The following is a 15239-nucleotide window of genomic DNA, read 5'->3' on the forward strand; positions in this document are numbered from 1 at the left end:
ATGTGTATCCATTTAGCCTGTCAAGATAACTGTTGCACCAGTAGACTGCTTCTTTTACCTACTATGGATTGTTGTTCTGGATGTTTAGATAAATAATCTCCTATACCAAACTGCTGGATGAAATAATAATGACTCACCCTCTCCGATGTGCCACACTACCATCTCTAGCAGTCTTGTTTTGCTAAAATGACCGATCCAATTGACATGTTCTGAACCATGCTTTAAAAGGTCAGAGAGAAATGAGCTGAGCGGTTACTGTTGGATTAGGTCGGAATTGAAACAGGAAGAACTCGTTCTTGTTTCTATGAGTTGAGACAATGTTCTGTCATTTTGGTGCTCCAGCTTATCTTACATGCTTGCGCTTCGGCCGGAGACATGCCAACATACAACACAAGAAACTGATAGTCTTGGGAGCTAAGTCAAGATTTGGCGAGGTCTGGTCTCAGTTGAAGATGTAATTCATTTGAATGGATAATGACTGTCCAATAGTTTGGCAAATCGCCGTTTTCAGGTATAGGAATTGTTTTGTCTCATTAGACCTCAACAGCAACTCTGGTATCTTTAATTTATGTATATCCGATTTCAAAAGTCGAAGTTTGTTCCAAAGGATGGAGGGTTAGTCCTGATAAGATTTGTTTCATTTGTCCATATGTTGTTCCTAAATTGATTTGATAACTATTGGTGCAAGAATTGAATGATCAATAAACATTCAGCAATGGAGAGGAAAGATCAGATGGAAGGGTTTATTCACATTCTTTGTCATTGCTCATACACTGGATATGATACAAGCAACAAAGACAAGAAAAAACTTTTCTACATAGCCAAAATCCCATTTTGCTCCCTTGTTTTTCTCTGCAGATGATTATAGGTCTCTTTGAAGCAACTATTACATAGGAATTGAGCCTCCAGCAGTCAAGATCTGTTGTTCAAGCTGCAGTCAAACAAATGGAAAATCAATTCTAGTAGTAAACAAAGGAATCTGGATGAAACCTGTTCGGAAAAAGAATCTCTTCTGAAGAAGTAAAAATTTCTCAAACATTACCTGGAACATAGATTCAAGCTTGGTTTTCACCAGGGAATACTCATGCTTCACTTGTTGCAGACATTCAAGACACCTACACAAGACATCAAAGTTTGAAACTTCTTAAAAATATATCAACACTAAATTAAATCAACAGCAATGATCAGAGGCATAACATAAACTCACCCTTCAACATTCTGCTCCTCGCAGTAGTTGCGGAAGGCTATGCAGACTTGCTGAACTCTCTGAGCACCAATGCTGTTAATTTAAGAACATTTTGCCCATGAAAAAACTATTATAATAGAAATATGAAGAACAATTTGTTGTAAGACCAAAGATAGAAGAAAGTTATGCTTCTTTCATGTGGGACGAATAGTAGAACCCCTATCCAACAACAGGTGAAAATTGGTGACCATAAAAAACAAATGTTACAGTTGTGCATCAATATAAACTGTCAAAGGAAATTTGTAATTTGAAAATGGTTTTTGCAGTGACAGTACTTTCTCATTAACTTATTCTGTCGATGGCATTTGAATGGATTTTAGCTGATTAAAAACATAAATACTAATAAGATTCCATCAGGAAAATTAATTTTTCTCTCATAGAGAAATAGCAAAAATGATGGTGGCACATGTGCTTCAAGCAGTGAAAAATATGTTGGTCTAAAATTGGCTTTAACCATTGAAAAAATTATTCACTACAAAAATGCAGATGGCGTTTCTCATGCTGGAAACAAGGGGTGGCAAAACAAGATTTACCCAAATTGGAAAGAAGTTTCATCTGAGGGTAAAATTAGAAAGTGAGGTTAAAAAAAATAGAGAAAACAAGAAAAATACCTGGAGCTGCTTCCTTTGAGCTGGTGAACATGAGCATCCACCCTTCTGAAATCTACACTCTGCTGCTCTCTACATAAGATCAGAAACCATAACCAAACCACATTCAGACATGAAGAAATGTCAAAGAGTAAAGCATAGCAGAAAATACAGCCCTGAATGGTTCAGTTTAAGAAAGTAAAATCCTCACAGAGCTGTAGTCAGTTCATTGAGATGTCTTTCAGAATCTTCAAAGAAAAGAGACACCACTTCAACCACAAAATGTGGGTTATTTTCATCTTGAAGTTCTTGAAGTTGGGTAAATTGCTCATCCAGAAACCCCTACTCATAAAACAAGAACTCATCATGAAAAATCTAATCCAAAAGCCAAAAAACAAAAGCAAAGCAAACTTTCAATGATTATAGTGGCTAAATATAAAAACTATCCTCATAATGGAGCAGGGAAGAGATAAAATGAAAACAAAGCCAACTTTTCTTGAACGTCAACAGTTGCTAATACTATAACAAAACAAACCTCATGATAGAGTGAGGTTCTATAGTCAACCAACTGCCTTTGCAACTGAACCACATCCATTGCAGCAGCCTCCTTTAAGTTATATTTTCCCACTTGCAGATCTTACAGAACTATATCATGTTCTTGCCTTAAAAAGAGTGGGAAAGCTGAGCCTGATTAAATGGATATTATAAGTAAATGAAAAAGTCACACCCTTTCCTGTTTCTTTCTCTCTCTCTCCCTCTTTTGTTGTCCTTTTTTTTCCTTTCTCCTCTGGGTTTGTGTTTCTGTTTTATTTGCCTCCTTGATTTAACCTCTCATCATTTATGATCAAGTTGAAAACTCTGAAATATATAGTATATATAAATGCATCACTAGATCCAAAACTTGATGCCATGTATCATTAACCTTCCCATTTATATATTTTTTAAGTAATTATTGCCCTTTCTTTCTCTGTACATCATTTTCTTCAATTGTTTATTATTTTGATTTACTATGCATAGGGCCAGCCAACCTAAAGGATATGGCATTACTGCCAACACCTCCTTCAGTTCTAGATAATTTATTCCACTGTCAGCAGTAAAATCTGATACTATCTTAAATACTATAGCAGCAGCAGAAACAAATGTTTTCACACAATTTCCCATTGGTTCATGTCTCAAAAAAAACCAAAAAAATAAATAGCAAATAAATACTTATGAATGAATTTGGTGCCATAAGATACAAGAAGGTTAGGTCATTGTTATTGGGGCATGCTTATTTGCTGACAAATACAAGATTTTATTGCTTTGGAATGAGGACTTTGTCTCTCAAGGTAATTAGGACAATGAAAAGACAACATGTTTAACTCTTTCAAAAATTTTGCAATAACTAATAAACATTGGATGAAAAAGACCCATTTTTCCAAGCCAAATTTGCAGTAAAGTGAAAGTGATGTGATAACCATGTTACATGTTTCCATGAGAGAGATTTTGGCTTTGGGTAAAATTTTGTCTCCTTGTAATGCTGTTATTTAATCTTTGACAATAAAAAGTGTAAATTTCATCATTTTTTTAATAAAAATTATCATAAAATCGATTTAATCCTTCATGTTTTTGCTACCTCCATTATAAAACAACATCCCTATCTTAAACAATCAAGTTGAAATGATAATTCCTTTAAAAAAAAAAAGTTGGATCATGTAATTTTCTGACTTACTTCTCCTTTATGTTGCTTCCCTCTCTTCCCTCTTATCCCTTCCATTTTATGCCTATATGTTGTCAATCTTGTCAAGAATCTTATCATGTTGCTGCTCTCCATGCCACAGTTGTTGAATGTGTGTTTTTGGTGTTGTCTGATGGGGTAATATGTTTGATAGATTATTAATTGGTTAGGAGTGATTCAATAGTGATATTTGGCCACATAATATGCCTTAAAATCATTGCTTGTTTGGCTTTTACTTTCTCAAGGTTAACAAAATCTTCCATACGCTATCTTTAATTAGCTTCTTTTAATTATTACATGATTTTTATATTATAAAATTAAATTAAATTTGGAATTTATTGCAATTAATGTTCACAAACTTAAATTCGTGAATCAAACTATTATATATTTTTTTTGAAAATTTTAACTTATTCATAAATTTTTTAATTCTACTACTTATTTCACCAATAACAATATTATACTTAAAAATTCACTTAAAATTATAATTTTTAAAAATTAATTTTAATAACATATCAATTGATCTAAATATCGGTCGGCTCAAAATTTTTATGTTTAAAGTGAAGTTTGAATTTTCTTTCTCCTAAAAATCACATCTTATGTAAATTATGAAAATGATTTGTTTCTTGGTGCAGCAACCAAAGGCTTTGGATAAGCATAAACCTAGGTGAAAATTTTTTAAACATCATAGCCTAATTTTATATGTAGATAATGTTTATCTGATTGCTTTTTATTTTCTGCTATTTGTATCTTTAGCCCATATGTTAAAGATTTTTATTTTTTTTCACACACAAAGTTCCCAAATGGATGGAGGAATTATTTGAGGGGCCCTGGCGTGAATTAGAATTCTTTTGTCTTGGACCCTTGAAAATGATTTTATGGACTTTTGAAACTAATAGAACAAAAAATTGAAAAGAAAATTAGGTCTTTTTTAACATACTCAATTATCTGTCCAACATTGTTACAAAAATGTTTTGGAGGTTTGGTTAAGGTTGTTAAGCTGATTCCATGTCATAATCCCACTAGATTCTCTCTTGTGTGAAAAAAATAATAATAATAAAATCGATGTTTAACTCAGTTAATCTTCGTAATCATTTTAGATTAATGTCAAAAAATATAATAATGCTAATTAATGAGGTGTATTTTATCTGGTTGTTCAACCTCTATGATTGCTTGAACTATACACATCTAATTAGAAACCCAAAGTCAAAATCATTTTAGAAAAAATTATCTTAGGGAATCTTTGTTTCCAAGCATTTTGTGAATTGGAATGGAAATGGAAAGAAATTACTATGCGTTTTCCAAGATCACTGACAAATTCCCCAAGATTGTTCTAATCAAATGCATTTGAGGAACAGTTGACAACATGATTTGCATTCTAACAGAACCGTTAATCAATGGCTGGCAAAGAGGTTAATTAGAACAACTCATGAGCTAGCATAGCAATTTAGGTTGGTTTCAGGCCGAATGTTGGGGACCCTCAATGGCATATTGAATATAGCCCATTCAACAGTATGTTGGATTACGACAATGCAGCCCTTAAAAGACAAAAAACAAATGGACCCTTTCCAGGTGGACTGGACACCAAAAATGGCTCCAATCTCCATAGTCAGAGGGCCCCTAAGTGAGCCCTCTTAAGTTTTCTTTGTCAACTAGTCAGTCATTACTGTCATGCAGCCAAATTTCCTCTAGGGAAGTGCATTATATAGAAAAATAGTGAAGAGAGGAAATGGTGGAAGGGTATCTCAGTGACTGGTTAGAGTTAAAGGGACCACTGCCTGTCAAACTCCATTGATGGAAAGGGCATCTAGGTGGTGGACTGTTGGTGGGGGCCAAAATCCATGGGAGATTTCATGCCATAAATGAGCTGCCATGGCAGGCCACAAGAATACAAGGATGCAGGATGTTTTTGGGTATCCGGAGTTTTGTAAATGAACAGAACGAAGCTTATCAAAGAGAAAAGTTGGGATGAGTGTGTTTTCCTCTACAGTACTCAAATAGTGCAGAATGCCAGGATGTATATAATTCATGTACTAGTATTACCTACTAGTTTCTTGTTTCGTCTGGTATCAAAAGTTGGCTTATTCTTGAAAAACCAGAAAATCTCCATAAGGGCCCAAGAGCTGTGTGATGATTGCTTTGTTGGTTGCTGAGAGCTGTATAAATTTTGAAATAATTGAAACCAAATAGGTTCATATCACATGGCACAAGCACCCAGCTATTTTCAAACAGTATACAACTATACATAGAGAAAACCAAATTTACCGAGTTTAATCCCAACATTTGATTCAATGATTGATGCACCAAAAACAAATTAACCCAGACCCTGGAAAGACCAAAACTTCCAAATGTAATAAAAGGGCAAGAGATGTCAAGAATATTGGGGGGGGGGGGGGGGGGGCATCAAACAGGCTTATAGAAACAAAATTTAAACAAAAGAACACACCGTAGAGTAACTCATTTTCTTTTTTTTTTTTATTAATTTTTCTTTTTCTTTGAAGAATGAATAATGTTACACAGAACAGAAAGAACATGTCCTCACAAATCATTTGTATTTATCAGTATCAATTTACAACATGTACACAAGTAGGGACGAAACCAGAGATTACCCTGGCGGCACAATAAGCCAGTCATAGTACTTGAATCAATCAGTCAGTAGCTTTTTAAATCAGCGAACCACACTTTCAATTAGTATGTGAATCCCCCCACAAGGCCGACGTTTGACCAAAGAACCAGAACTTGACAAATATAAATGTAACGCACGCATCTGGAAAGAAACACAAGTGGATCCAACTCAACCTGACAAAAGGAAATGATGATTTCAATAAGGTTTTAGTTTCAATAGATGATATAAAGATGATTTGTATGTTACATGCAGGAAGAAAAATTTTAGAAGCTTGGGTTTCCAAAGTAGAACGCATCATATATATCAAATAACACCTTTACATACTTACCTTCCTCAGAGAAGGCAAAAACACCCCCGAGCATATCATCATTGTCGCCTTCTTCCTCAGATTTTTCTCTATCACAAGGACTGCTGCTGCTGTCAGCATCAGTAACAACCTCAGTCGGTTCACAACATGTACTTAAGGGCAATGCTTTACAGTACTCTTCTTGAAAAAATTGCTCAAAATCTGGCGAGTCATTTACAGGCCCTTCATCTATCATGTTCAGACTCAAATCAGATCGGTTAGAACTTGTGTTTGAAACATCACTGGTTCCGCCACTGTTTGGAAATTGAACCTCCTTTGCAACAGTTCTTCCACCAGATAGATAGCCACTTGTTAATGATGACATACTATTAGTAGAATTACTATCTTCAATGTGACAAACGCCCATTTTAGATTGATCAAAAGAAACTGCACCAACATCTTTCTTAAGAGTGCTCTGGTTAAGCATAGGTGAGGCAAAAACAGAACTCTCTCCTTTTACTCCACCACTATCCTTTCCAGATTGAATGCTGGATGGATAAGAATTCCTTGATGATCCTGGTTAAAACACCAAGCATCAAATGAGTTACATGAACCCAAAAGTCTATCAAATGATATCGAAAATTTAAAACATTGTCATACCACCATCCGAGTTTTCAACGGAGCTAGGTGACAACAACTTGGAATGAGAAATAACAGTGACTTCAGAGAATCTTGCTTTGGCATCATGAGAAGAAGACATCGGATATCTTTCTGCATCAAAGCCCCTGAACAAAAAAAAAAAAAAAAAGGAACAGTGAAGGAAAATTCATATGGTGGTACCATGTAAATACTATCCTGCACCATGTAACACCATTGACCATCCTAAACCCCCCTCCCAACCTAAAAAATCACAAGATTTAAAAAAGGAAACATTGCCAAAATTTTCTTTCAGATGATATTCAGTTAGTTTGAACCAAAAGCAAGTCCAATATATTTTTTGGTGTACAGTGTTTAATAGTCAAACCAGAAAGGGCACAATGTGAAAGAATGCAGAAATTACCTATCATTCCATTCAGATTGAATCCGGCGAAAATGCTCAAAAACAGGCAATAAATCCCTCTGTCTAATTTCAATCTCATGAACAGGCATCTGTTCTATTTCAATTTCTCCACCATACTGATCTGCAGTGAAACTATGGTCATTGAACTCCACAGGACTCATTGTATGGAAAGATACCTAAGAAAATACATACGAGACGTAAGTAAAACTGGTGATGAGCAACAGTATGTCACGAACCTATTTTAAATAACTACCTTAGAGTTCTGCCAGATTGGTATCCTTCCAGAGCTTATCTGCACTTCTGCATTGGAAAGATACAAGTGAGACCGGTCATGGGGCTTTGACAGGTCCTTGTGCCCAGCATCATTATCTTCGGAATCAGAAACATCCATAATCATCTCTAATGCGTCTTTTCTTCCATGAGTCATTCCAGAAAGGCATTCCTCTCTTTCAGGCCAATTTGTTCTTCGGCATACATCCCATGCTTGCATAGCTTCAACTTTCACCCGTAACTCCTCTTCTTGCACCTGAAAAGCAGAACCTGGTCCAACTCTTGAAGCACTTTCACCTGCCTCTCCCCCAAAGGAAGGCAGTAGCTTATGTTGAACAATATGACCAGAAGGAGTGTAAACTAATAGGTGCTCTAAAACATTAGTGTTTACTTGAGCTCGCTGCAAATCATTAGGTAAAGAGTTATGAAAAACAGCAGAAAAAGCACCAGATGGGAAGGAGGCCTTTCCAGCAGCAGAAGATGCAGCATTGGTAACTGTATTAAGCCATCCAGAGTTTCCATTTTTTATTCTGCTAACAACAGAGAGGGTAACAGTTGGTGGTGCTGGAAAAGAAAATGTTTGGTAGTTTATCGTAAAAGATGGAGTGGACCACCAAGGGAGAGATACAACTGGTGATAAGATAGGCCCATCTACATGAGAATTCTGAATTTGGAGAACATTCTCACCACCGAATGGGGAAAGAACAAAAATATGGCAAGTACCCCGAGATGAAACAATGGCAATCCACTGACTGTAAGCACTAAAGCAAATATCTTGTATCACCTGCAAAACGAAAACGAAAACAAAAAATAAATTATAAATATATAAAACATTACAGTTTTTTGAAAAAGTATAAGGCACAGGAACATACAGCTGATGTCATGCCACGATGGAGCTTGTAAAGGTGCAAATGTGAAGAGCTCCGATCATAGCTTTGAGTGCCAGATCCATTCTTTGTTGAGGATGGCATAATCCGAAAAATATTTATATTGTTCCCATGTATTGAGGCTGTAACAAGAAGAGTCCCACTAGGATCAAATCTTAGAGCAGAAATTGGACTAGCATGAGCCCTGAACTGTGATACAACAGCTCTGGAAACAAAATCTTTGACAACAACCTGCAATGGACCATATAAAAAAGAAAATCCTAAAATTACACATATTTTCATAGTTGATAATTAGCGGGTCAAATCATTCTTGCCTTCAGTATTTCTAAGAACTAATGAGCCATCTTATCTCATCTGAAACCTCTGAGAAATTTGACTCAAACATGTATCTGATATAAAAAATTCAAGCACATAGGCAATGATATGAATAGTGGCCTTCCACACCAAGGTGGAATTAATGGGCAAAGATCATGTTATTACTATCAGGCAATCTAGCATAAGACTAAAGTTTGCTTCTCAAATACATCAACTACTAACCGTCCCAGCAATATCAGTCTCTGCAGAATGTGATACACCCCGACCAACTTTCCAGCCTGAATTTGAAGATATGGGAGAACCAGAACCATCGGGAATAAGATCTTGATAGTATTTTGACAAAGTTTTGTAGCCCATGTCACCCAGATTGATTAACCCAGCAGCTAATTGCTTACTAGATTCCATGGCATATCGAGCCACAAGACTCCCACTGCTGGGTGAAGTTGATGGACTAACACCAGGAGATGGTGTAAGGTTCTGTGGACTCAGGCGACCTGTATTTGACTGCAAAGGATTGTTCGAAGCATAAGCTAACCACCTGGGACCCACTGCCATGGGACCATATCCAATATTAATGCCAACCATTCCTTGGCCTCCTGCTTGGGGGACAGGATAGGTGAGGACACTAAATTTATTTTCAAGAGTGAGAGCATCGAAGCAGTATACCTGCCAACCAATAAAAGAAATTAGCATGGTTTAAATTGTTTCGCTCCAACTAAATAACTGGTCAAATAAAAAGAAATAAGGAACGTATTTAAACTAAACACCATCCACCAATTAACATCTTGACAAGATACAAGTAGTCCTGGGACCATCCAATCTGATTATTTTGAGTTGTACATTGAAGTAGAGCATTCCAAACATAAGAAGAAGTGAAGGATAAAAATTGCTCAATCTGTCTGTACTTTTTTATGAAAAATGTTAAAATACTAGTTGTACTAAAACTAAGTTTGAGAAAAGAAAAAAAAAAAAACTAATTCTTACTTGTGTTGCAAGCCCCACAGCAACTATTCGAGGACTGCACCTAACCATATATACAGTTGACCGGAATCTCAGTACATGAACGTAATTGTGAGACCTTAGTGAATAGAATCGAACAGCAGTAGGAGAGATAGGAACATTTCCATTTTGAGGTTCATCAAAACCATCTCTAGCCAATCCATCTTTTCCAGTAAGCATCAAACCTGAGCCCTTCGACTCGTCACAGGCAACCACCAGAAGTAAAGGATGCGATGCTCTAAATCCTTCATGACCCTCAGACATTTCAGGGAGTGGCTGCATTTGTAAAAATGTAACTGGATCATCACGCCTTGAAACAAGTTCACTGAAATTAGAGGCATCTTCGACGTCAAGAACTTGAAAGCCATTGGAGTATCCAAGTAAGAGAACACGTTTAAAAGATAAGGAACCAAGATCCAGTCTGTCAAAGGAAGCCCAGAGCACCTGTTATATAAAAGAATTCCAATAAGGAGCAAGTTTCAAGGTAAATGCTTATAAAAGTTATGCGACCTGTCAAAGAGGAGTGCAACAAAAAACCATGGCAGGCAATGTGACACAGGTAAATCTATACCTGCATCTCAAATTCGCCCCCCCTTCTTAGGATAAGGGGACAGGGGTAAACTACTGCCCTCATTCTTTACAATGAATGATTCCCATCAAAATGGTGAGCAACTGATAACAACTTGCATACAATACAATGCAATTCAGCAGCTCAGTTTCCATTTTGGCAATTTTGACCTTAAAGGAACTCAAACCACAGCATGATTAGAATTAATACAACAGAATTGGCAGTAATAGAAAGAGCAAAGAAGAATCAACATGTCGGCACATAAAAAATCTTATAATAACTGACTCTGTTACTCTGTCCAAAAATCAATACGGTTCTCACACAAATAACTAAACTCTCCAGTAGGGATTTAAATTGCGATAGCCGTTGCATTTTCGGTCACGTCGCGTTTATCACAACTGTTGATGTAATGAAGATTTTTGCAGTCATTGCAATTATAGCAGTCATTAATTTTTTTTTTTTTATTTTGCTCAACTTACTATAAAATGTAGTAATTATAATTATTAATCATAAAAACTCTTATTTTATGATTTTTAAAGTAGTTTATATCATGTCATATCTTTTATATATTTAAGAAAAATTATTTATAATTTTTTTGAGATTATAGCAAAATATTTATATTTAAAAAATTACTTATATGATAGTTAGAAAATAACAAGAGATAAATAAACATGTGAAAAATAGATATCCATAGTAAATGGTATATTTGATTCTTTAAATAAATGATATATTTGATTCCTTAAATACCATATACTCATCAAGTTATTGCCAAATTATATTGTGCAAAAATCATCTAGCAAGTGGTTAGCCATCCATAATTTAAGCAGATGACATGATTTGGTTTTGGCACACTCTCCATTAATGCTTCTTTTTGTTTATGTCCTTTATAAATTGTCTCTGTTCATGGGTAGTTTCAGGAAATTAAGCAAATATTTTAAGTACTAATTAGATTAATGCCACTTTTAAGCAATAACTTTGATATAATTTTTTTCAAAATTCAAAAATTGAAATGTTAATCATTATCTTGTGGAATTAATTAACAATTCTTTTTCTATTAAAAGAACTAAAAAATCTTTTAGCTCCCACGGTAAAATTTCCTTCTAAAAAAAGTTTCTCCTAAATAAAAAATTTCTTCCTAAAATAAAAAAATGAAGCTGGCTATATTACCCCTAAATATATATTAAAAAAATTCAACCCCCACACAACATCCATGTTTTTTCCGTAATTTCCCCCAATTCATTTACAATCTATTCTCTCTGGTCTCTACCTCTTGTCTAAATCCCACAGACAGACACCATGTCTTCTCATCCCCTCACCATGTGTTACAATAATTTTTCTCTCCAGGCCTTCACCCTCATCCTCCATTTCTCAAATCTCATTTTTTCTGATGTGTGCTCTCTGCTCGTCTCTCTCAACCTCAAGTCTCACTCTCATCTCTTGTCTCTAGTCTCAAGTCCCAGCAGCCTCTGCCCCCTAGTAGCGGTGCACCATAGCCCAATCCAGTCCCAAACACAGAATCACTGCAAATTTGAAAATTTTCAACAAAAAAAAGTATTTTGAGTACTAAATTACTTGCTTACCTTAAATTGCATGTGCTTGATTTTGATTCAGGTTGAATTTGAGACAATTAATGCCTTTGGAAGTCTAGGTTTTGTGTTTTTTTTGGCTGAATTTGTGAATTGATGTATCTTTTCAGGCTTGCTTTTTCAGTTTTAAATTTTTAACCTGAGTCAAATGAAAAAATTTTTTCCTCGAATTTTTGAATGGAAAACAGAGTAGTGGGCAATAACGGACTGCTGTAGCCACTATTCAACGTTATGCCGCATTTCGCAGCCGCGATGTGCCACTACAACTGGGATTCAAATTCTCCTCTGTTTTTTCCAGAATAGCAGTGGCAGATAGTGATGCTACCGCAAAATAGCGGCCACTATACTGCTATCTCGCTGCTATTTAAATCCCTGCTCTCCAAAGTCATTGTTTCCAGATTTATAATCTAATCTTTCTCACAAAGCCACAACTGTAAATGGGTCAAGCAAATGATCAATTTTTTTTCTTTTTTGCAACATAATGGCATCTAAGTCTAAGCCTCTATGGTGATTTTGACCTTGAAAACATAATTCAGGCATTACAATGACTTATAAAGCCCTAAAACAATCCATAAACACAGAGATTTTTAGCATCAATGTAATGAAAAATAATCAATTCTATAAATAAGCATCACTTTCCTTAACTCCCTAACACATCATTTTCTGACAAATATCATCTAAATATTGGTTTGGTTAATACAACAAAATCAATCAAAATTAAAGCACTAAATCTACTGATTATATAATCAACTATCTTTCATTTGCCTTCATTGAATAAATTATTCACAACTTCATTCATTTTATACAGCTCACAAAAAGAAAACATCATTTTCAACATAACAATGCAATGTCCATTCAATGGCCACTAAAAAACACAATAGTTATATATACTTTAAAGGAGAGATTCCTATGCATCTTTTAAAATTTCTTTGATAACGCATCATAGTCAACAATCAAACTTAAATTTCAGCGAATATTAACAAATAAGATCTAATTCACCAGAAGAAATTACACTTTTAGCTCTAAATTACAGCATTCACTTCACTAAGCCCAAAATCATTAGAATAAGTATTTTTTACTTTAATTTAAAAAAAAAATTTTCTCCACATTTAATTTTCTCTTTATTTTTTCTGAGCAGCCAAACAGAAAAATAAAACTAAAAAGCAGCTTATTTTTCCAAACAAGTAATCCCTAAATCAGCAAAACAACGAAAAATTAAACCTAAATTAATTAAGGCATAATTAAATAATCAAGAGCTAATAAACAATAATAAAAAAAATTAAAATAGAAAACCTGGTCCTTTTGGTGTTCGTGGCCGTCTCCAGAAATAGAAGCAGCGACGGAGGCACTAACTGTTCGGACACCGGAAGAGGCAGTTTTTATGCAAGAAGATATGAATTTCAAAGAATTTGGCAAAAAACCACTATTATTATTATGAATATTATTTTTATTATTATTACTAATGTTGGCGCCTTTGTTGTTTCCGATGCTGCCGTTGCTCCTCATAGTCAAGAGATAATCCAAAATTAATTTCTTTTGCCGGCCACCGGGGCGTTACCGGGAAAGAAAAAACGATCGGCAATAGCATAAGAGGAGAAAAACAGAACGGCGGCGTTTCAAGGTTAAACGGTCACCGGAGATGAAAATTCCTTTTTTTTTTTTTTGCGGTGGTTGGGTTTGACCTTTTTAACAGAGAGGAAGGAGAGAGAGGAACAGAAAAAACGCTTCTTTGCTTTCTTTGTTAAATGTTAATTGCAGTGTAAGCAACAAAATGGAGGAATTATAGATGAGGCCTGCAAAGTTTTTTGAACAGTTCAATTTAGTCCTCTTTGGTCAAAAAGATTTGGTTGACAGGTTATCTGCTAATTTGAGTAGTTTTTGAACTTTGGTGAGTTGGGAATGTGAAATTACTTTATTGCCCTTTCATATGATAATGAGAAATCTTGTATATTTATACCAAACCTAAAAGAAATTTTGGATGAGAGATTTTTTAATATTTATCCTATTTTTATCATATTAAAAAAATATTTTTAACCCTACTTAAATTTAGATGCTTTGAATATTTATTAGCTTTTACATGAGGTCTAGATTCATTTAATAAATATTTATAATAAATTAATGAAATTAAGTTAGTTTCTTCACTTTTTAATCAAAATTAATTTTTAAATTTTAATTAATTATTACATTAGAATTTGATAAAACTATAAACATTAATTATTTTTAAAAAAATTTTAATTTTTTAATTGTGAAATCTTATTCTTCTTGTTTCACTTATATTGGTCAAAAAAAAAAAGTGGAACAATTTTATTAAAACTGTGTATCAACCAATTAATAATTGACGCTTGGTAACATGAAAGTCAAGCCCAATTTTGTTGACAAAAAAAAATGAGCACACGATGTCGGAATTATGAAATTCATTGGTGATCAAATGAAAAGATTAAAAAAAAAAGGGACGAAAATGAAAAAAGTGAAAGAAAATTCAGGGGCAAGAAAGAAAAAATGAAAAGTTAAGGGGAAGATCGGTTACGTTACGACAAGGGCGAGAATATCTTAAAGGGAGATGCGGAGCCACAAAATGCGGGGATAGATTTGTACAGTTGTCAGCCGTTAACTTTCACATACAAATTTGGAGAGAGAACAATAATTAATAATTAAAATAAAAAAAAAAACTAAAAATTAAATAAAATTCCAAAAGAAAACCAAACCAAACAGCTCAAAGAGATTATGCTAACTTGACGTGTCAGCTTCATTTCCTCCATGCCATTTCGATCTTACTTGTCATTTAAAACTTGTCTTTCAAATTTTTGTTTGTTTTTTTTAAATATTTTTATCACATTTTTTTATGAAATTTGAATGTTAGTAATGGTATATATTTTATAATTAATATACTTTATATTTTTTAAATTAAAATTCTTATAAATTTAAAATTTAATTCTATTAATTTATAAATTTTTTAAAAAAGATATATTATTTTGTGAATAAAATTTAAATATCAATATTGTTAAATTATAATTTTTATAAATTAGATTTGACTCGTATATTTATATTATATAAAAAATTAAAATTTATGTATTTGTATCATATTTTACACGAAA

At 34.1% G+C, this 15239-nt stretch overlaps 2 protein-coding genes across 3 annotated transcripts; both read right to left on the reverse strand.

Moving 5' to 3' along the window:
- Positions 1-716: 716 nt before the first annotated feature.
- Positions 717-2673, reverse strand: LOC111277917 (histidine-containing phosphotransfer protein 1-like). The gene is made up of 6 exons (XM_022864351.2): positions 2369-2673; positions 2045-2175; positions 1858-1926; positions 1208-1279; positions 1043-1115; positions 717-931 (listed from the first exon to the last, which is right to left on the reverse strand). The coding sequence occupies exons 1-6, from the start codon at positions 2426-2428 to the stop codon at positions 887-889; spliced, it is 450 nt and encodes a 149-aa protein (XP_022720086.1). The 5' UTR covers positions 2429-2673; the 3' UTR covers positions 717-886.
- Positions 2674-5995: 3322 nt separating this feature from the next.
- On the reverse strand, positions 5996-14069 carry LOC111277258 (autophagy-related protein 18h-like). Of its 2 annotated transcripts, XM_089764088.1 has the most exons (10): positions 13438-13894; positions 10562-10728; positions 9976-10434; positions 9214-9657; positions 8662-8907; positions 7773-8573; positions 7520-7695; positions 7120-7244; positions 6502-7035; positions 5996-6346 (listed from the first exon to the last, which is right to left on the reverse strand). In XM_089764088.1, exons 2-10 carry the CDS (start codon positions 10622-10624, stop codon positions 6342-6344), a joined length of 2853 nt encoding a protein of 950 aa, XP_089620214.1. In that variant the 5' UTR covers positions 10625-10728; positions 13438-13894; the 3' UTR covers positions 5996-6341. The 2 variants fall into 2 exon arrangements, with proteins under 2 accessions (XP_089620214.1, XP_022719308.2); XM_022863573.2 differs by lacking the exon at positions 10562-10728 and having other exon boundaries at positions 13438-14069.
- Between the last annotated feature and the right edge of the window lie 1170 nt (positions 14070-15239).

Source organism: Durio zibethinus, chromosome 7 (assembly GCF_047325235.1).
Source record: "Durio zibethinus cultivar Kanyao isolate XHJ-2024 chromosome 7, ASM4732523v1, whole genome shotgun sequence".
In the NCBI taxonomy this organism is placed as follows: Eukaryota; Viridiplantae; Streptophyta; class Magnoliopsida; order Malvales; family Malvaceae; genus Durio; species Durio zibethinus.

Coding starts and splice junctions, on each gene's coding strand:
- LOC111277917 (XM_022864351.2), bottom strand. CDS start 2,428: ATGGATGTGGTTCAGTTGCAAAGGCAGTTGGTTGACTATAGAACCTCA. Junction 2,176..2,368: donor GAACCTCACTCTATCATGAG/GTTTGTTTTGTT, acceptor TTTTATGAGTAG/GGGTTTCTGGATGAGCAATT. Junction 932..1,042: donor AGCTTGAATCTATGTTCCAG/GTAATGTTTGAG, acceptor GTTTGACTGCAG/CTTGAACAACAGATCTTGAC.
- LOC111277258 (XM_022863573.2), bottom strand. CDS start 13,650: ATGAGGAGCAACGGCAGCATCGGAAACAACAAAGGCGCCAACATTAGT. Junction 7,696..7,772: donor CAATCTGGCAGAACTCTAAG/GTAGTTATTTAA, acceptor GTATTTTCTTAG/GTATCTTTCCATACAATGAG. Junction 7,245..7,519: donor CAATCTGAATGGAATGATAG/GTAATTTCTGCA, acceptor TTTTTTGTTCAG/GGGCTTTGATGCAGAAAGAT.